Source organism: Monodelphis domestica, chromosome 2 (assembly GCF_027887165.1).
Source record: "Monodelphis domestica isolate mMonDom1 chromosome 2, mMonDom1.pri, whole genome shotgun sequence".
Lineage (NCBI taxonomy): Eukaryota > Metazoa > Chordata > Mammalia > Didelphimorphia > Didelphidae > Monodelphis > Monodelphis domestica.
In genome coordinates this window covers 237,686,965-237,709,315 of record NC_077228.1, presented here as the reverse complement: position 1 = coordinate 237,709,315, position 22,351 = coordinate 237,686,965, and the positions used below count along the sequence as shown (strand labels likewise).

Here is a 22,351-nt window from a genome sequence, read left to right as displayed (position 1 = left end):
GGAAAAGTCATTGCACAGAGACAGTCCCACTCTCTCGGCGTTGGGAGCCTGGGTCCAATGGCACGAAAAATCGTTACACCCGGAGACTTCCTCAGCTGCATTGGATGGCCATATTGTCCTTTGTGCTCCAACATGCCCTAAGCACTCCACAGTGCTTTGCTGCGTCGCCATCTCAGCCGTTTAACCTTCTTATTGGTTTCTTCCATCTGTTCAGCTGAAGCAGTCTTCACATGCTGGGTGAGCAAAGCCTTGGTTCATCAGGGGTCTACGACCCGATGGAATACCATTAATGGAGTACCATTGTTATAAGGAATGATGAACAGATGGATTTCTAAAAACTAAAAAAGACCTACATGAACTAAGATAGAATGAAATAAGCAGAACCAGGAGAACATTTTACAGAGTAACTAACACATTGTGGGACACTCAAATGTAATTGACTGCTATTAAAAGCAATGCAATGATTCACATCAACTTTGAAGTGCTTATGAGAAAGAATATTATCCACATCTAGAGAAAGAACTGTGAGAGTAGAAATCCAGAAGAAAACATATGATTTATCATTTATTTATAGGGGTATGTGATTTGGGGTTTTAGTATAAAAACGAATAACATCGAAATGGGATGAGCAATAATATATGTATTAGCGAGTGAAAATTCTCGTAAACTCTATTGGGGGGGAGGGGAGATAACAAGAATAAAGAATCATGTAACCATGGAAAAAAAGTTTTGAATTTAAATTAAGCTGGAAATCCTAAAAATCAAAGGAGAAATTAGTAAAATTTAAAGTAAAAGAACTACTAAACTAATAAATAATTACTTTTTTTAAAGTAGGAGCTGGTTCTATGAAAAAAACAAATAAAATAGATAAAATATTGGTCAAGTTGAATAAAAAATGAAGAGAATCTAATTACTAGTATCAAAAATAAAAAGACTGATTTCATCTTTTAATAAAGAGGATATGACAATAAATCTGACAAAGTGAAATGGATGAATATTTACAAAAATATAAATTGCCTAGATTAACAAATGGGGAAATGGAATACTGAAATAATCATATCTCGAAAAAAGAAATTAAACAAGCCATCAAGGAACTCCCCAAAACAAAAGCCTCAATGAAATATAGCAACCAAAACAGCAAGCAGGACAGTATAGGATTAGCCACTAAGGAAATGCAGCTACCACCTGGAGATATTCTCCAGAGAGAGCAGCTAACAGCCTCAGTCCCAGTCTAACCCTTCCTTCAAAATTCCAGAATATTCCTGCTGGTCTCATGCCACTTCTCTCTGTAAACTTACACACTTTCCTATATAACTTAACTTTTCTTCATAACAGTTGCAAGAATCCTCAAGTGGCCATCTATTCCATCCCATACCTGAATATGAATTCCTTTTATAGTATATCCTATAAGCAATCATCCCTGGCCATCTGAACTGCTGCTATTACTGAATCTTCTTACTCAAATACCAGAAACTAAAGGCTAAAGGAGCTTGAGAACTTCTACTTCAAGGTTGGGTTGTCCAGATCGGTGAGACCTCATTAAAGCTATGCTGCCCAAACCAACTGGGTTATTTCATAATGAACATTTTTCTGCTTTGCTGCCCACCATTTCCCAACCTGTGATCAAGGCAATTTTGGAAAGGTTGTGTCACTGACAGCCCTATTGTTCCTGGGTATTGAGATCTATAAACTTATTGAAGGATAGGGCTCAGGTCATACTGGTAGTTGAGTACTGTGGCAGAGGCTTTGGGTGAAGAGGTTTATTTCAATTCAATTCAACAAATGAATATTTATTTATTGCACTCCCACTAAATGCCAGGAGAGACACAAAGATGAATAAAAGCTCAATTACATTTATAGGTTCACAAAGTACTTTCTTTCCAAGAACTCTAAGAGAGATGAAGTGCCATGGTTACATGCCTGGTAACTGGCAGAGCTAAGACCTATCCCAGGGCTCCAGGCTCTTTCTGTTCTGCCCTATTACTCTGGACAAGTCCTGCCTGCCCATAAGGAATTTACAAAGTAGTGAGGGAAGTAAGGCCTGCATATAAGCAGCCATTATGTAAAAGAAACCATGATAAGCATGTAAGAGATATAAAGTACTAGGCATGAGGTTTATAGATCTGGCAGCCATTTAAGAAACCATTCTTAGGAAAGTCCATGTTTTTGAAGTGAATTATGACTGATGAAGGAAGTCTCCCATTAAAAATGGGATGAACTTTCTGTTTTCTCTGAATGTCTACAAAAGGGTACTTGACCAAATGTACCCATCAAAATCCCTTTCAGCAGGGCAGGTAGGTAGCACAGTAGATAAAGCACCAAGCCTGAAGTTGGGAGGACCTGGCCTCAGACATTGGCAAGTCACTGGGTCTTGATTGCCTAGCCCTTGCCATTCTTCTGTCTTGGAGATGATTCTAGGGTAGAAGGTAAGGGTTTAAAAAAAAAAAAGATTCCTTTAAGTTCCAGGATTCCAACTTGAGAGTCAATAGGAAGCAGAAACACTTGGCCCTGTCATTTACTAGCTATACATTACTTGAAGGAAGGTGCTTTTCCCATTTGTCCTGGCATCCCTACCACCTCGCATGTTGCTTTAGTAGACACCTACTATTTGTTGCCCTGAAATGACATTCATCTGAGTGTCAGTTTCATCATGTATCAAATAGAAATAACACACTGGCTTGTTGGGAGAATGAAATGAGAAAATCAAAGGGGAAGTTCTTAAACTGTAAAATTCTGATAAACATATAATTATTATGTAATGTAAACTAAACTACTTTTATTATTGCCAATGACAAGATATATTTTCTGTTTTATCATCCTGACCAGTTGTTTTTTCTGCAAAACAGTATCTTCTAGAAACCACTAGAGGGAAGTACAACCAGATGTCAAAATGGTGGCAAAAGTTCTGTAGGTTTCATTTTAAAAGCACAAAGTTCAGTCCTTTGCAGCCCTGAAAAAGACTATAACTGATTCTGATACTGGCCATTGCCAGCGATCTCTCTGGATTTTCCTAGAATGGGAAAACAGTAAGAAAATTAGTGAAAGACCCAACTTAATAGAAATAATGAGACTACTATATTGAATTGAAGGAAAACTCCTGGGATAGGCAGGGAACAGTAGAGAAACAAAGGTAGAGAAATTAGAAGGATTTTTGTCATATTTATTCTGTTTCTACTTTTTTTTGTCAAGGGCTTTTTCTGCATCTATTGAAATAATCATGTAATTTTTTGTCAGTTTGCTTGTTAATATGGTCAATTATGTAGATAGTTTTCCTAATATTGAACCATCCTTGCATTCCTGGTATGAATTCTACCTGGTTATAATGAATATCCCTCATGATCACTTGTTGAAGTCTTTTTGCTAGTATTCTATTTAAGATTTTTGCATCAATGTTCATTAAGGACATTGGTCTGTAGTTTTCTTTCTCTGTTTTTGACCTATCTGGCTTTGGAATCAGTACCATATTTGTGTCATAAAAAGAATTTTGTAGAACTACTTCTTTGTTTATTCTTTCAAATAGTTTGTATAATATTAGGATTGGGTGTTCTTTGAATGTTTGATAGAATTCATTTGTGAATCCATCTGGTCCTGGGGATTTTTTCTTAGGGAGTTCTTTGATGGCTTGTTCAATTTCTTTTTCTGATACGGGGTTATTTAAGAATTCTATTTCTTCTTCTGTTAATCTAGGCAATTTATATTCTTGTGAATATTCATCCATATCACCTAGGATTGCTATATTTATTGCCATATATTTGGGCATAATAGTTTTTAATGATTGCCTTAATTTCCTCTTCATTAGAGGTGAGGTTTCCCTTTTCGTATTTGATACTGTTAATTTGGTTTTGTTCTTTCTTTTTTTAATTAGATTGACCAGTACTTTGTCTATTTTATTTGTTTTTTCAAAGTACCAGTTTCTAGTCTTATTTATTAAATCAATAGTTCTTTGACTTTCAATTTTATTGATTTCTCCTTTAATTTTTAGAGTATCTAATTTGGTTTTCATCTGATGATTTCTAATTTGTTCACTTTCTAGTTTCTTAATTTGCATGCCCAATTCATTTACCTCTGCCCTCCCTAATTTGTTAATATATGAATTCAAGGATATAAATTTCCCCCTGAGTACTGCTTTGGCTGCATCCCATAGATTTTGAAAAGATGTCTCATCATTGTCATTTTCTTAAATGGAGTTATTAATTGTTTCTATGATTTGTTCTTTAACTGATTTTGGAGAATCATGTTATTTAATTTCCAATTAATTTTTGATTTGCCTCTCCATGTACCCTTACTGATTATTATTTTCATTGCATTGTGATCTGAAAAGGTTGCACTTATTATTTCTGCTCTTTTGAACTTGTTTGCAATGTTTTTATGCCCTAGTACATGGTCAATCTTTGTGAATGAACCATGTGCTCCTGAAAAGAAGGTGTATTCCTTTTTGTCCCTATTTATTTTTCTCCACATAGCTACTAACTCTAATTTTTCTACAATTTCATTCACTTCTCTTACTGCTTTCTTATTTATTTTTTGGTTTGATTTATCTAGTTCTGATAGAGGAAGCTTCAGGACTCCCACTAGTATAGTTTTTCTATCTATTTCATCCTTGAGTTGCACTAGTTTCTTTTTTAGAAATTTGGATGCTATGCCATTTGGTGCATACATATTAAGTACTGATATTTCCTCACTGTCTATACTGCCTTTTATCAGGATGTAATTACCTTCCCTATCTCTTTTAACTAGATCTATTTTTACTTTGGCTTTGTCAGATATCATGATTGTGACTCCAGACTTCTTTTTCTCAGTTGATGCCCAATAGATTCGGCTCTATCTGCTTACCTTTACCCTATGTGTATCTACCTTCCTCATGTGTGTTTCTTATAGACAGCATAGGGTAGGGTTTTGGATTCTAATCCACTTGCTATTTGCTTGTTTTATGGGTGAGTTCATTCCATTCACATTCAGAGTTATGAATACCAGCTGTATATTTCCCAACATTTTGATTTCCACTCCTAGCTCTGCCCTTTCTTCTTTCCCTATTTCCTTCTACAGCAGTGTTTTGTTTTTAATCATTCCCCCTAATTCCCACCCTTATTTTACTTTCCTTTCTTCCCCCCTCCCTTCTTATTCCCCTCTTATTTTCTTTATAGTCTTTTTAAACTACCCTCCCACTCTCTCCCTCTCTTGTATTGCTTCCCTCCCCAAAAGTCTTCTACTTATCTAAAGGGCACAAATCAATTCTCTGCCCCAATGAATTTGATTGTTCTCCCCTCTTTGAGTAAGTTTCAATGCACATGAGAATTAAGTATTTCCTTTCTCCAACCCTTCCAGTATATTGGTGTTCTCCCCCACTCCCGCCATGCGCTTCTTTATGACATATAAATTTACCCCATTTTGTTTCTTTTCCCATTTCTCTTAGTATTAACCTCTTTTTTTACCTCTAGTTTTATATATACACACACACACACATATATATATATCCATACATATTTATGTCTTGGCATTTCATTCTATACATTTTGTCACTGTTCCCTCTAAGTATATCCCTCAAGCTATCCAGGTGATAATAACAATTTTTAAGAGTTACCAATATCCTCTTGTAGGGATACCAATCATTTTAACTTATTGGGTCCCTTAAAAAAAGGTTTTTGTTTTTTTGTTTTTTCCCCTTTCTTAATTACCTTTTGGTGATTCTCTTGAATTCTGTGTTTGGGCATCACATTTTCTATTCAAGTTCGGTCTTTTCTTTATGAATGCTTGGAAGTCTTCTATTTTATTAAATGACCATACTTTCTCCTGCAAGGATATAGTCAGTTTTTCTGGGTAGTTGATTTTTGGTTGTAGACCTAGTTCCCTTGCTTTCCAGAATATCATATTCCATGCCTTTTGGTCCTTCATTGTAGATGCAGCCAGATCCTGTGTTATCCTCACTGTGGTTCCATGGTATCTGAATGACTTCTTCTTAGCAGCTTGTAATATTTTTTCCTTGGTCTGGTAGTTCTTGAATTTGGCTATAACATTCCTGGTGTTGTTAGGTGGGGATTAAGTACAGTAGGCGATCTTTGGATTCTTTCAATCTCCACTTTTCCCTCTTGCTTTAGAATGTCAGGGCAGTTTTCTTGGATAATTTTCTGTAGAATGATATCCAGGCTTTTTTTTTTTGTCATGGTCTTCTGGTAGACCAATGATTCTTAAGTTGCCTCTCCTGGACCTGTTTTCTATATCTTTTGTTTTGTGGATGAGGTGTTTCATATTTTTCTCAATTTTTTCACTTTTGATTTTGCTTTATAATTTCCTGCTGCCTTGTGAATTCTCTTGTTTCTAGATTTTGTATTCTAGTTTTTAAAGACTGATTTTCATCCCTGGCTTTTTGGTCATCCTTCGCCTTCTGGTCTGATTTTCTTTGGAGGTCATCTTTCATCTTCTTTGCCTCATTTTCAAGCTGACTAATTTTGGCTTTCAAGACACTATTTCCTGTTTCAAGATTATTTATTTTGCTTTTTAAGTTCTTTTCCCAGTTGTCTTTAGCCTCTCTTAATTGTTTTTTTTTATTGTATTTTGAGTTCTTCCAAAGCCTGTGTCCAATTTTTTGGAGTTTCTGTGTTTTTGCTTGGTGTTCCTTGATCCTTCTCTGTTTCATTTGCTCTTTGTTCATTGCCTAGATAGAAGCTGTCCATTGTAATTTCTGTTTTCTTTTTCTGTTGTTTACTCATATTTTCCCCTTTTCTCCCCTCTGTAGTTGCCTGTAGTCTTGTTCCTCTCATTTTGTCTTGGATCTGTGAGTTTGGGCTGTTCTGCTATTTGGTCAGGTAGTCTGATCTTCCATAGCTGACAGCAGAAGCTGAGAAGGAGCTGGACTTCTCGCCCTGTGGTCAAGGTTGTTGCCTGCAGTTTATTGCTGCTTTTCCCCTTTGGAGCTCAGTTAGTGAGGGCTCCCAAATGAGTCTGTGGGAGCTTGAACTTCTCTGCCTTCTGAAGACTTCTTATCTGACCTTATTGATGAGATTCAGCCAAGGTAGAGGAGTTGATCTGCAAAGCTGGCTGTGACCTGAGGCCAAAAATTCCAGAAAGGGGGGTGGGGCAGGATGAAGCATTTTGACTGGGACTCGGCTGCCTGCTCTGTGGTTCTCCACCAGCTGTTTCTATGCTGCCCATGTTCTACACCCTGAGCCTGGCACAGCTTTGCTGGTAAGGTTCTCCCTCTGGACTAATACCCTTTCTGGCCCAGAGATTCCAGCCACCACTGGAGGCTCAGCACTGTAGGGGGAGGAGGGGAGGGCTCTTTCTTCTTCCTTCCTCTTAAACCTGCGTGTTCTAGAGTTCAGGCTTTTTGGAGTGGTGTCCCTTTTAAGTTGGGTCCAGGAGGAGGGTTCCCTACCTCTGTCCTGTTGTTAGATTTGTTTCACAGTCCCCTGGAAGTGCTGTGTTTTTGATCAGTGAGGAAGGGTTTACGGAGTTCTGAATTTTTGCTACCTCTAAGTTGCTATCTTGACTGGAAGCTCTGTTTCTATATTTTGATACATGCAATTTCCTTCATCTGGAAGTACTTTCTTCTTCCTTGAGAGCAGGGAAAGCTTTTTGCTTTTCTTTGACCCCCATAGCTTAGTACCAGTTCTTGATGCATAATAGGTGCCTAATAAATCTTGTTGATTTGACTTGTCTCCCAGTTGTCCAAATGCTAGGCCTCTTCATAGGGTCAGTTAAAGCTATTTCCTTCATTAAGTCTTCTGATTGTTCTAACCACAATGGTCTCTTCCTTATTTGGCTGTCTATATTTATTATCTGTATACATATGTATTTACATATGCATGTATGCATTTATGTATGTATACATACATATTTTAAGAGGCATCATAACTTAGTGAAAAGTACCATGGACTCCAACTAAGAGGATCTGGGTTCAAATATCAATTCTAAATTGAGAAGTTGGGGAACCTTGGTTAAGTTTAATGGATCATACTTGTAGTACTGTAAGAGAATATGGAGACCACTGAATCCAAACCTCTCATTTTACAGATGAGGAAACTAGGGAAATTAAGTGACTTGGCCAGGTCTGCAAAAATAATAGTTTTATGAGGCAGGATTTGAAACCACCTTCCAAGGTCAGTGCCCAATCTACTATTCCATGTTTACCCTTTACCTAAAAAAATGGGAATATTTACTTGTTTTTGCAGCTTCAAAGGCTGCTGTAAGGAATCTGCTTTATAAATTCCCCATTCCATCTTCTTCCTCTAAACTTTCACTTAAACTGTCCCCTAAGCTTGGAATCTTCTCACTCTTCATCTCTGCCTTTCAGAATCTTTATCTTTTTTCACGAATCAACTCAGATGCTGCCTCTTGAGAAGTCTTTCCTGATTTTCTCCCTCCCTACTTATCTTACTCCAATTATCAATGCTTTATTCCTTCTCAAATATTTCTGGTAGTCTTTTATTTATTTATTTTTTTGGCTTCAAGGCAGAAGAGTGGTAAGGGCTAAGCAGTGGAGGTTAAGTGACTTGCCCAGGGTCACACAGCTGGGAAGTGTCTGAGGTCACATTTGAACCTAGGACCTCCAGTCTCTAGGCCTGGCTCTCAATTCACTGAGCTACCCAGCTGCCCGCTGGTAGGCTTTAATCACTCCCCAATATTATATTTAGCAGTGTTAAAGTTGAATGACCCCACTAAACTGTATGACATGTATTATTTTTGTCTGTGTATCCTCAATGTCTACCACAGTTCATTGATACAGTAGAATTTTGGAAGGCAGGAAGAAAACAAGCATCTAGATACTATGTTATACATTTTACAAATGTTATTTAATTTGATTCTTCATAACAATCCTGTGAAGAAGGTGCTATTATTATTCCTATTTCATAGTTAAGGAAAATGAAGCACAGAATGATTTGTCCAAAGTCAGAAAGCTAGTAAATATCTAAGATGGGATTTCAACTCAGGTCTCCCTGACTCCAGGCCCAGACTCTATCTACTGAGATCCCTAACTGAAAAGAGCTAGGCAGTTCCAAATATTTAAGCAAATTCAGCCTTTAAAAACACCAATAAATATAAGACCTTGTTGTTTTGTTACCTGACATCTTGCTGCTTTGTATTTTTCTCTATTCATTTCAAGTAAGTAGAAAGAACACTAGCTCTAAAATAAGAGAACCTAGATTTAAATCCCACCCCTGCTGCCTATTCCAATGTGACCTCAGGCAAGTCAGTAAACCTACATGATTCTGTGAAGTATGAAGCCTTCAAGCTGTGTCTATTCCATGGTTTGTATCAGTCTACAACTAATGGCTCCCACATACCTGCAATTAGATATTCCTTTTTTCCTCCAGTGTCCAATGAGACTCCACATACTGCTGAGGATGGAGCAGTATAAACAAACTCTATGTCCTTATCAGGTCCTTTAAACATCTGAAGGGGAAAGAAAAGAATGAGAAAAAAATGAAGCTTTGAGAGGGATTGTCCTGTCCTCTTTTTAAAGAAACCCATCAGAGATGTTGCTATTCATTCATTATGAGGTAGCTCAAATATTCTCTCCAATTTGCCCTTTTATCATAACTGATGTTCTACTTTAAGAAAATTAGATTTAAAAAATATACAATTTGCAAAATATTATTATAAAATTAAGGGGTGAATATTATTGAGATATACAATGGATTTATTCACAGGTTTAAGATTTTCTAGTAGGTTTGAAGTATACACTTGAGGACTATTAACTAGTAATGGGGAACTTAATTAGAGGTAAAGAAGATTAAGCAAAAAAAGAATATAGAGATGATTGAATAAAGTTAGAAATAAAAATAAAGTATCTCTAAAATGATAATTTAATCAATGGGAAAGAATAACAGCTGGCATTTATATGATGCTTTAAGGTTTGCAAAGAACTTTACATATATATCTCATTTGATCCTTATAACAACCCTGTGAGTTAAGTTGAATTACTATCCCCATTTTAAAGATATGGAAACTGAGAATGAAGAAGTCAAAGACGAGAGAACTGAGATTAACCCTACTCAGGATCACAAATTTATAAGCAATCCTGTCCAAGGCAGGATTCAGTCTCAGTTTTTTACTCCAACTCATATAACTACTTCAAATACCATTTGATGTATAAAACTTTAAGCAGATGAATACCTAGGAATTCTGGGACTAGGCAAGGAGCCTTACCTGAGGGATGTACCTTTCCATCAGGGCGAAGAAGTGTATATATTATAAGGTTTTTATACTACTTCAGGACTGGATGGGCAATGCTGAGCTGAAAGGGGCTGGGAGAGGGAAGTGGAAGAACAAGCTGGGGATATGGTTGCTGATGGGAAGGAAGCATAGTCAGGGACAGTGTTCTCAGCCCCCTATGAATTTAGGTGGGACTGAGAAATGTCATCCATGGCCATCTTGCTATTTACAGCTCTGATTTATACTATTTCAAGGATCTAAGCAAGGCACATCTATACAAAGTGACTGAATTCATCTATTGGTAGAAAGTTACAGATTCTACTACAAAGACATCCATGTTGCCCAGCACTGAGACAGAACAAAAAGAAGAGATATAAATTCTATTTGAGCAGTCCCATAGCACAAGGGTATTAGAATGGAGGGGCAGAAAAAAGCAGAGACAGTCCTGGAATTTTCCCAGATATGAACTCTATGTGGAGCATCTAAAACCCTCACGTAACTCTTACAGCTATACTGCATAGGTGCAGGAACCATCATTAGGGTCCATGTCATGGAAACTTTTATGAGCTATGCTGCTATAATTTCTTTCTTCTACGCAGGCAGCTAAAAGGCACAATGGATAGAAAGCCTTGCCTGTAGTCAGAAGACCTGAGTTCAAATGTGGTCTCAGACACTTCCTAACTCTGTGACCCTGAGCAAGTTACTTAGCCTGTTTACCTCAATTTCCTCATCTATAAAATGAGAATACTAAATACCTACATCCCAGGGTTGTTGTGAGGATTGAATGAGATAATAATTGTAAAGTATTTAGTATCGTGCCTAATGAAGAGTAAACACAATATGAGTGTTAGTTATTATTTTATTATTACATTGTTGTTATTCAGTTATATCTAACTCTTTGTTACCCTATTTAGAGATTTCTTCATAATAATATTGAAGTAGTTTGCCATTTCCTTCTCCAACTCATTTTATAATTTTTTGAATTTTTATTTTTCATTTCAAACATTGTCCCTTGGTTACAAAAACCATTTTCTTTTCCTCCTTCCCCTTTCCCCACCCTCCCATAGCCGATGCACAGTTTGACTGGGTATCACATGTGTTCTTGATCAGAACCTCTTTCCATGTTGTTGGTATTTGCAATAGGATGTTCATTTAGAGTCTATTTCCCCATTCATATCCCCTTCAACTCATGTCATTAAGCAGTAGTTTTTCTTTAGTGTTTTTACTCCCACAGTTTTTCTTCTGGATGTGGATAGTGCTTTTTCTCCTGTAACCCTCTGGGTTGTTCAGGCTCGATGCATTACCACCAATGGAGGAATCCATTATCTTCGATTGTACACAGTGTATCAGTCTCTGTGTACAATGTTCTCCTGGTTTTGCTCCTCTCACTCTGTATCACTTCCTGGAGGTTGTTCCAGTCTCCATGGAATTCCTCCACTTTATTATTCCTTTCAGCACAATAGTATTCCATCACCAACATATACCACAATTTGTTCAGCCATTCCCCAATCGAAGTGCATCCCCTCATTTTCCAATTCTTGGCCACCACAAAGAGCGCAGCTATGAATATTCTTGTACATGTCTTTTTTCCTTATTATCTCTTTAGGATACAGACCCAGCAATGCTATGGCTGGATCAAAGGGCAGACAGTCTTTTATCACCCATTGACCATAGTTCCAGATTGCCCATCAGAATGGTTGGATCAATTCACAACTCCACCAGCAATGAAATAATGTCCCCACTTTGCCACATCCCCTCCAGCATTCATTACTTTCCATAGCTATCATGTTAGCCAATCTGCTAAGTGTGAGGTGATACCTCAGAGTTGTTTTGATTTGCAGCTCTCTGATTATAAGAGATTTAGAACACTTTTTCATGTGCTTATTAATGGTTTTGGTTTCTTTGACTGAAAATTGCCTATTCGTGTTCCTTGCCCATTTATCAATTGGGGAATGGCTTGATTTTTTTTGTAAATTGATTTAGCTCTTTATAAATTTGAGTAATTAGACCTTTGTAAAAGTTTTTTGTTATGAATATTGTTTCCCAGTTTATTTCCCTTCTGATTTTGGTTACATTGGTTTTGCTTGTACAGAAACTTTTTAATTTACTGTAGTCAAAACTACTTATTTTACATTTTGTGACTCTTTCTAAGTCTTGCTTGGTTCTGAAATCTTTCCCTTCCCAAAGATCTGGCATGTATACTATTCTGTGTTCACCTAATTTGCTTATAGTTTCCTTCTTTATGTTCACGTCATTCACCCATTCTGAGTTTATCTTCGTGTAGGGTGTGAGGTGTTGGTCCAAGCCTAATCTCTCCCACACTGTCTTCCAATTTTTCCAGCAATTTTTATCAAATAGTGGTTTTTTGCCCCAAAAGCTAGGGTCTTTAGATTTGTCATAGACTGTTTTGCTGAGGTCCCTTACCCCAAGTCTATTCTACGAATCCTTCTTTCTGTCTCTTAGTCAGTACCAAATCCTTTTGATGACCACTGCTTTATAGAATAGTTTGAGATCTGGGATTGCAAGGCCTCCTTCCTTCGCATTTTTTTTTTCATTATTTCCCTGGATATCCTTGATCTTTTGTTCTTCCAAATGAACTTTGTTATGGTTTTTTCTAATTCAATAAAAAAGTTTTATGGAAGTTCAATGGGTATGGCACTAAATAAATAGATAAGTTTGGGTAGGATGGTCATTTTTATTATATTAGCTCGTCCTACCGCTGAGCAGTTAATGTTTTTCCAATTGCTCAGATCTACTTTTAGTTTTGTGGAAAGTGTTTTGTAGTAGTGTTCATATAGTACCTGTGTTTGTCTTGGTAGATAGATTCCTAAGTATTTTATATTGTCTGAGGTGATATTGAATGGGATTTCTCTTTCTAATTCCTGCTGCTGCGATGTGTTGGAGAGATATAGAAATGCTGATGACTTATGTGGGTTTATTTTGTATCCTGATACTTTGCTAAAGTTGTTGATTATTTCCACTAGCTTTTTAGTTGATTCTCTAGGATTCTTTAAGTAGACCATCATATCATCCACAAAGAGAGATAGCTTAGTCTCCTCATTGCCAATTTTAATACCTTCAATTTCTTTTTCTTCTCTAATTGCTACTGCTAGAGTTTCTAGTACAATGTTAAATTATAGAGGTGATAATGGGCATCCTTGTTTCACTCCTGATCTTATTGGGAATGCATCTAGTTTATCCCCATTGCAGATGATGTTTGCTGATGGTTTTAGATAGATACTGTTTATTATTTTTAGGAAAGACCCCACTATTCCTATGCTTTCTAGTGTTTTTAATAGGAATGGGGTGTTGTATTTTATCAAAGGCTTTTTCTGCGTCTATTGAGATAATCATGTGATTTTTGTTGGTTTGCATGTTGATATGATGATCCACATCATTAATGTGGATGGTTTTCCTAATATTGAACCATCCTTGCCTTCCCGGTATAAATCTTACTTATCATAGTGAATTACCCTCCTGATCATTTGCTGTAGTCTTTTTGCTAGTATCCTGTTTAAGATTTTTGCATCTATGTTCATTACGGAGATTGGTCTGTAGTTTTCTTTCTCTATTTTTGACCTGCCTAGCTTTGGAATCAGTACCATATTTGTGTCATAAAAGGGATTTGGTAGAACTCCCTCTTTGCTTATTATGTCAAATAGTTTGTATAGTATTGGGATTAGCTGTTCTTTGAATGTTTGATAGAATTCACTTGTGAATCCATCAGGCCCTGGGGATTTTTTTCTTAGGCAGTTCTTTGATGACCTGTTGGATTTCTTTTTTCTGATATGGGATTATTTAAGAATTCTATTTCTGCTTCTGTTAGTCTAGGCAATATTTATTTTGGTAAATATTAGTCCATATCACCTAGATTGGCATATTTATTGCCGTATAATTGGGCAAAGTAGTTTTTAATGATTGCCTTAATTTCCTCTTCATTGGAGGTGAGGTCCCCCTTTTCATCTATGATACTGTTAATTTGCTTTTCTTCTTTCCTTTTTTTAATTAGATTGACCAGTACTTTGTCTATTTTGTTTTTTTCAAAGTACCAGCTTCTAGTCTCATTTATTAATTCAATAGTTCTATCACTTTCGATTTTATTAATTTCTCCCTTAATTTTTAGGATCTCTAATTTGGTTTTCTTCTGGAGGTTCTTAATTTGTTTGCTTTCAAGTTTTTTGATTTGCATGTCCAATTTATTGATCTCTGCCCTCCCTAATTTGTTAATATATGCACTCAAGGATATGAATTTTCCTCTGAGTACTGCTTTGGCTGCATCCCATAAGGTTTGAAAGGATGTCTCACCATTGTCATTTTCTTCAATGAAATTATTGTTTCTATGATTTCTTCTCTAACTAACCAATTTTGGAGTATCATATTATTTAATTTCCAATTGATTTTTAATTTGGCTCTCCATGTACCCTTAATGATCATTATTTTTTATTGTCTTATGATCTGAAAAGATTGCATTCATTATTTCTGCTTTTCTGCATTTGTATGCCATGTTTTTATGACCTAGTGTATGGTCAATCTTTGTGAATGTGCCATGTGCTGTTGAAAAGGTGTATTCCTTTTTGTTCCTATTTATTTTTCTCCATATATCTATTAACTCTAATTTTTCTAAGATTTCATTCACATCCTTTACCTCTTTCTTATTTATTTTTTGATTTGATTTATCTAAATTTGATAGTGGTTGGTTTAGGTCTCCCACTAGTATAGTTTTTCTATCTATTTCCTCCTTCAATTCTCCTAGTTTCTCCATTAGAAATTTGGGTGCTATACCATTTGGTGCATACATATTGATTAGTGATATTTCCTAATTGTCTATACTCCCTTTCATCAGGATGTATTTACCTTCCCTATCCCTTTTAATGAGGTCTATTTTTGCTTTGGCTTCGTCAGATATCATGATTGCGACTCCTGCCTTCTTTCTGTCAGTTGAGGCCCAATAGGTCTTGCTCCAATCTTTAATTCTGACCTTGTGAGTATCTACCCGCCTCATGTGTGTTTCTTGAAGACAACATATGGTAGGGTTTGGGATTCTAATCCACTCTGCTATTCGTCTACATTTTATGGGTGAGTTCATCCCATTCACATTCAAAATTATGATTGTGACTTGTGAGTTCCCTGGCACTTTGATATCCTCCCCTAATTCTGACCTTTCTTCTTTTGCTATAACCTTTTAAACCAGTGGTTTACTTTAAATCATTCCCCTTAGTCCCCTCCCTTGATATACTTCCCTTTCTGGCCCCTCCCTTTTTGTTCCCTTCTTGTTTCTTTTTTTGTGTCTATTAATTTCCCTCCTCCCTCTCCTTCCCTCCCTTTTTGTACTCCCTGCTCCCATCCCCCCTTAATTTCCCCTTCTCCCTTACCCTGTTGGATAAGATAGAATTCAAGATCCCAATGGATCTAGATGCTCTTCCCTCTCAGAGTTGATTTCACTGAGAGTAAGGTTTAAGTACTACCAATTAGCACTCTCTTCCTCTCCTTCTTATAAGAGAATTCTTACCCTCCCCTTTTGTGTAACAAAGATTATTCTATTTAATTTACTTCTATTTCTTCAAGTATATCTTGGTACCATCGTCGATTCTCCCCCTCCCTTTTTCTTTCTTTCTTTTTTCTTTCTCCATATCATCTTAATGCCCCAATCTTTCCCTATGAATGATTCTTCTAATTACTCTAATAATGCATACAATTTTTGAGAGTTACACATAATATTTCCCCTTATATTAATATATATATATATATACGTATATATATAATTTGATCTAATTGTAGTCCTTATAAAAGAGAGTTTGAATAAAAGGAAAAAAAATTTTTTTCTCTTTTTCCCTTTCTTTCATATGTACTTTTTCATGTTTCTCTTGATCTTTGTGTTTGGATATCAAACTTTCCATTGAGTCCTGGTCTTTTCTTTACAAATACTTGGAAATCTTCTATTTTGTTGAATGCCCATACTTTCCCCTGGAAGTATATAGTCAGTTTTGATGGATAGGTGATTCTTGGTTGAAGACCCATTTCTCTTACCTTTCTGAATATTATGTTCCAGGTCTTGTGGTCCTTTAGTGTGGAAGCTGCCAGGTCTTGTGTGATCCTGATTGGTGCTCCTTGGTATTTGAATTGTCTCTTTTTGGCTTCTTGTAGGATTTTCTCCTTAACTTGAAAGCTTTGGAATTTGGCAATTACATTCCTGGGAGTTGTCTTTTGTGGATTTGGTGTAGAGGGTGTTCTATGAACTCTTTCTATGCCTATTTTGCCCCCTTGTTTTAGAACCTCAGGGCAGTTTTCTTGGATGATTTCTTGTACTATCATGTCAAGATTTCTGTTTATTTCTGGCTTTTCAGGTAGACCAATGATTCTCAGATTGTTTCTCCTTCCTCTGTTCTCCTGATCTGTCATCTTGTCAGTGAGATATTTTATGTTTTCTTCTAATTTCTTAGTCTTTTGACTTTGCTTTATTAATTCTTGCTGTTTTGCAAGATCATTGTCTTCTAGTTGCCTAATTCTGGTCTTTAAAGACTGGTTTTCCTTTTCAGTTTGGTCTATCCTGCTTTTTGAAGCTTCCAGCTATTTCTCCAATTGGGAGTTCTTGTCCCTCAAATTATTGTATTCGCTTTGCATTGTTTCCCATTTTTCATGCCATAAGGCTTCCATCTTTTTGGTAAGCTCCAATTTAAATTCTTCAAGAGCTTGTGGATAATTTCCATTTCTTTTGGAAAGTTTTGGAGCATTTATTTGGGTTTCCTCTTCTGCTATTTCCTCTGTAGTCCATATTTTTCCTCCATAAAATCTATCCAAAGTCAACCCCTTCTTCTTGCTTTTCTTGGTGTTGGGAAGTGGTTCCTGGGCACTGTTTGCCACCTCTGTGGTTTTTCCTTCCCTTTCCAGTCAGAAATCTGAGCGAAGAGGGCTGGCTCTCTGTGTATGGATCTAATGATCAAGGCTTTTGCCTCGGGCAAGCTCTCAATTCTCCACAGCTGAGCTATCTTCCCGGGTGTGCCCAAGGTCTGCCCTCCCCTGTCTGCTGGCATTCCAGTGCTTCACACATTCGTTGATTATGGTGCTCTGGTTCTGAGCGCCCAAATCTGAGCTCCCCTGCCCGCCTGCCAGGGTTTCAGGTGTTATTGCTCTCAGGGGTAAGTCCTTGGTGGTCTTAGTCAGCTCCCAAGACCTGGAGCTGCCCATTGCTCACTCCTGGGGTGCCCCTCACTCACTCATTGATTCTGGCACACTGACTTTAACTCTGGCTCTTCAGTGCTGAGCTCTACTGTAGAGTCCCTCCATTCTTATGAGGATAGTTTTTTGCGGGTCTTTTGAGGTCGTCTGTATCATTAGGTCTGAGGAGAGGAAGCGAGCCGCATCTAATCTGCCACCATGCTTACCAGGAAGTCTCCAATTCATTTTAAAGATGAGAAAACTGAGGCAAACAGGGTTTAAGTGACTTGCTCAGGGTCACATAGCTACTAAACATCTGAGGCCAAATTTGAACTCAAGACCAATAAGTCTTCCTGACTCCAGGCTCAGAACTCTCCAGGGTCTAACAATATCAGCATTAAATTAAAGATCACATTAAAGAATCAGAATCATACTATCTCAGAGGCTTCCTAGTTCAACCCAAACCTGAACAAAAATCTCAACAACATACCTGAAAAGTACCCGGCCTTAGCTTAAAGGCCTCCGTGATGGGGGAATTTACTACCACTTTTGGCAACTCAGTGCTGCAGAGGAAAGAATGTTGGATTTATAGTCAGGAAGACCAATGTGCCTCATTTGCTAGCTGTGTAGCCCCAGATAAATTAGTCGACTTAAACCGTTTTGAGCTTTAGTTTCCTTATCTTTAAAAGGAAAATCATCATTGAATACAGTACAGAATTATTGTAAGGATAAAATGAAATCATTTATGTAAAGAGCTATGCAAACTTTCAAGTGCTATATAAATACTAGCTTATCTTTTGGGGATCTCTCTGTTAGGAAGTTTTTCCTGACATCAAACCTAAATCTGCTTATTTGTAGCCTCCACCAATGCTATGGGGTCAAATAGAGGAGGTCTAATATAGCAAATATTTAACATATAATGCTAATATCATTTTGATGACAACAATATATTTATATAATGTCTCCCTCAAGAGCCAACAGTGCTTTACAATCATTATCTTCACTCACACAGTTCTTCAGTGAGGTAGGGAAGAAAAAAGATTCTCTTTCCTGTTCTGAATTGTTTTAAGGTTATATAAGTATGTGTTTTAAGATTATATAAGTATGTATATTAGGTTATATATAAATATGTATATATAAGTATAAATAAGTTGATATTATACATCTAATTTAGTATTACTATCAATTTCTCTTTCACTCTCAGTAGGCTCTTAATATTATATCTCCCTCTACATTTATTATTAGTTTTTGAAAGAAATGTGATCTCGCAACCATTTGAGCAAGTCTTATCTCCTCACCACAGCATCAGGCCTTAAGGACATTACCAGCTAGACATTTCCTTGGATATCTTGCAACCACTTCAAACTAAACATATCCAAAATGGAGGTCATCATGCTTCTCCACCTCCCCCAAATAACTCCTAAATTTCCTGTCCTTGTCATCTTTATGTCCTGTCCATCATCTTTATGTTTCTACTCTGAAAACCTCATAGTCATCTTTGGCTCCTTACACTTCTTTTTTGTATTGGGAGGAAGTGGGTAATTTTTTTTTTTAATTTTACTTTTTCTTAATTAAAAAAATTATTAATAGAATTTATTTCTAGGTATCTCAGCCTCTCTTTTCCCCACACCGTAGAATTCTCATACTTATTTATCTTCCATATCTTGTCACTTCCCAAGTCCTATCTATCAATTTTTACTTCAAAATGTTTCTCACATTCATCTCTTTGTCTTCATTATCAGCTCAAACAGTTAGGTGGCTCTGGGTCTGCCTTATCCTGCCTTAGACACTCAATGGGCAAGTCATTTAATTTCTGCCTGCCCCAGTTTCTCAAGTGGAAATAATAGCACCTGCCTTATAGGGCTGAGGAACAAAAGGAAGTAATTGTAAACTGCTTAGCACTGTGCCTCACACAGGAGGTACTATACAAATACCAGTTATTGTTATCACCATTGTTGGAAGTGAATTTCTCTCTCTCCAGTGTCACTTTTTTTGATGTCATCTTTCAGTGACCTGGAGGTCAAATACCACTGAGTAAATTCAGGTATTGACAAGCCTCAGAAAAATGAAGTTAAAGAACCAATGAGACAGGAAACAATGATTCCACAGACACTGCCCCAGGCCACCCAGGTAAATTAAGAAACAATGATTGGTTCCTGAGATGTGACATGTTAGAATTAGTGGGTGGAGAAAAAAGCTTATAAATTCAGGCCAGGATTGGGGGCAGCTGGGTAGCTCAGTGGATTGAGAGCCAAGCCAGAGACAGGAGGTCCTAGGTTCAAATCTGGCCTCAAACACTTCCTAGCTGTGTGACCCTGGGCAAGTCACTTCACCCCTGTTGCCTATTAAAAAAAAAATAATAATAAAAAAATAAATTCAGGCCAGGAGCAAGTCTGGGTCTTTGGTATGCATGTGGAGGAGCAGAGTGGACCCTCAGTGGAGAATAGCTAGAGGTCCATAATGGTGACAACAGATTATAAAGGTTAAATACCTCTCTCTCCTACTCTTTCCTCTTTTCAACTACTACTTTTGATTTAATAAAGTTATTAAGCTATGACCAGCCTCATAATTTTAAATATCACATCATCATCACCCTATTCTAGTTTCATCACATTATACCCAAATTATTTCAACAGCCTTCTAGCTAACTTCTCTGATTTGATTCTGGGCTATTTCTGCATGAAATCATTCTGCATAGCACTACTGGGCTAATTTATCTCCCTTCAGTATGGTTTCAACATGTTATTCCTTTGCTCGAAAACTATCAATAACTCCCTATTTCCTGTCGGATCAAGTTCCAACTCATCTGACTAACTTTCAAGGCCTAACTTTTTTTATCCAACTTTATTTCCATCTGTTTCCCTAAACACATTTTTATACTCTAAGCAGGAGCTGTTTGAGCTCAGCTCCTTGCCTATATTATGTCATTATCCCCATATGGAACCTCCACCCTCCTGACTACTTCTGAGTTTCAGTTTAGGTCACAGTTCTTCTATAAAGCTTTCCTTGACTTAATAATCCAGCCCTTAAAGTCAAAATTAGCTCATTAAGGTTTTAGTACTTGGTGCCACGCATTAGCAGAAACAAAAACAATCCTTGCTTTACCCTGCTGGGGAATGGAGGTGGTGGTGGGGAGATAGAATGTTCTCAGTAAACAAATACAAAATAAAGTAATTTTAGGTGTAAGAAAATACTAACACCTGGGGAAAGCAGAAGCTTCTTTCTAGTTGAGTCTTAAAAAGACCTCAGGATTCCAAGAGGCAGAGATGAAGGAGGGAGGGCACTCCATGGATCAGTATTACATGCCTATGATGGAAGGGGAACATCTATTAGGGGCCATTTATCTGGATTACAGGGTAAGTGACGGAATTTAAAATATTTATCACCGTCAGATTCAGTGGATTGCTCAGGAACTTAATCTCTAGGTATAGGTACATGAGAATATGCTAAGAGATAGGAAATCAGAGAAGCTTTATGTAGCAGGTTTACTACCTGAGCTGAATTTTGGAGGGCACTAAGAATTCTAAGAGGTTGGAATTGAGGGAGGAAAATATTCCATGGATATGGTTCATCTTGTACCAGAGAAATGGGAAATGGAATGTCATGCAAATGGCAAGTGTACATGGAATAAGAAATAATTATGTGAAATTATGTGAAATAATTCGAGAGAGATTGGAATCTAAACTGTGAAGGAATGGCCAAAAAGGAGCATGAATTTTATTATATGGGAAATAAGGAATTACTGAGGGTACTTATCCAGGGGGTTGAAATAGTCAGACCTGTACTTTAGGAATATTTGAATATTTTCTACTCTGTTTCTCCAGTGGTGTTGACATGCAAATTTGACATCACCAGCAATACTAGACAGAGCCCATGTACAGAACCCACCTGTGACTTTGTGATCAGTGCTTCTGAATTTCCCTTGGCTAAGTTCCTCAAACCAATCTGAAGATTCCTTCTACATTAACCCTTTTTCATTCTGGATTTCCTTGATACTAAGGTTCCTGATTCATACCCATCACATACTGTGAAAGGGAATTTTTAACTCCCTTTGTTTTTCTTAACTCAATCAATCAAATACTTGGAGGGCCCCTCCTTTCACACTTAGTCAGGCACTTGGAGAAACTTTTACTAGAAAAGGAAGTTCACACCCTCAAATTAAGGAATTATGATTGGTTCCCAAGATGTGATGTGGGAGAACTGTTAGGTGGAAAAAAAGTGCTTATAAGGTGAGACCCAACAGGAAGTCAGGCATTCTCATTACAAATTCAGCTTCTGATTTCGGCTTCCTGATTGGAACTTTGAATTCTGGTGGACGTTCAGATTTGGATTCCTGTATTGGTGACTTGGGCTGAAGAGAGACACTTACTCTGGTGAGACTCTTGCCTCCTTGGTGTTAGAGACTGTCTTTTGTGGCTCAGCTTCTTCGGCGTCAGGCTTTTGGTTGGTGAAATGCTTGGCTGGAAACACTCTCATTGGCTGGTGAGATTTAATTCAGATTTGCACTCACAGTCTGGAGGCACTTGGATCCAGACTTAGGGTTTTTAGCTAGGCAATATTTTCTACCTCTTTCCTACATTTCCCTCTCTCTACTATCTCTACTTTGCTGTAATAAAACTACTAGCAGCCTTTTGACTTAATATTCAATTTTTATAAATGGCAACCACAACTCCTTATAACTCTTATATTTGACCAAAACTAATTTTAACTCTTACAATTTTCTTCTATCAGATTCAGGCCTAGCATTCTTCCCATTTCGACTTTCCTGCATGATGGAACATCGAGAAGTAAGATGAAACAAGACTAGAAGTACAGTCTAATCAATGTGATACAATATCAAAACATTGGTTACCTTTATCTGTTTGATCTCATACTGAATCCTTTTTATTGGATTTCCATAAATATCATTTCCAGAATCCACTTCTTTCCCATTGACAGCTTTAGCTCTGATCACTGCAAGAAACAGACAAAAACAGTTAGGAAATCTGAAAATATTAGCAAGGTGGATGGCCAGAAAAAGCAACACAGGCCTTGTTATAGTGCT

General features: G+C 37.1%; 1 protein-coding gene and 1 long non-coding RNA gene across 4 annotated transcripts in view; one reads left to right on the top strand and one right to left on the bottom strand.

Annotated features, from left to right (window-relative positions):
• Nucleotides 1-22,351, bottom strand: part of TIMP2 (TIMP metallopeptidase inhibitor 2) — a 95,992-nt gene that overhangs the window by 20,669 nt on the left and 52,972 nt on the right. Inside the window, exons 3-4 of the mRNA XM_001380332.5 lie at nucleotides 22,160-22,260; nucleotides 9,282-9,390 (exon numbers count right to left, since the gene is read on the bottom strand). Coding sequence (XP_001380369.2) covers nucleotides 9,282-9,390; nucleotides 22,160-22,260 — 210 coding nt within the window. The remainder of the gene's footprint in view (nucleotides 1-9,281; nucleotides 9,391-22,159; nucleotides 22,261-22,351) is intronic.
• LOC103101673 (uncharacterized) overlaps nucleotides 1-22,351 on the top strand; it is a 95,181-nt gene that overhangs the window by 30,333 nt on the left and 42,497 nt on the right. The window lies entirely within an intron of this gene.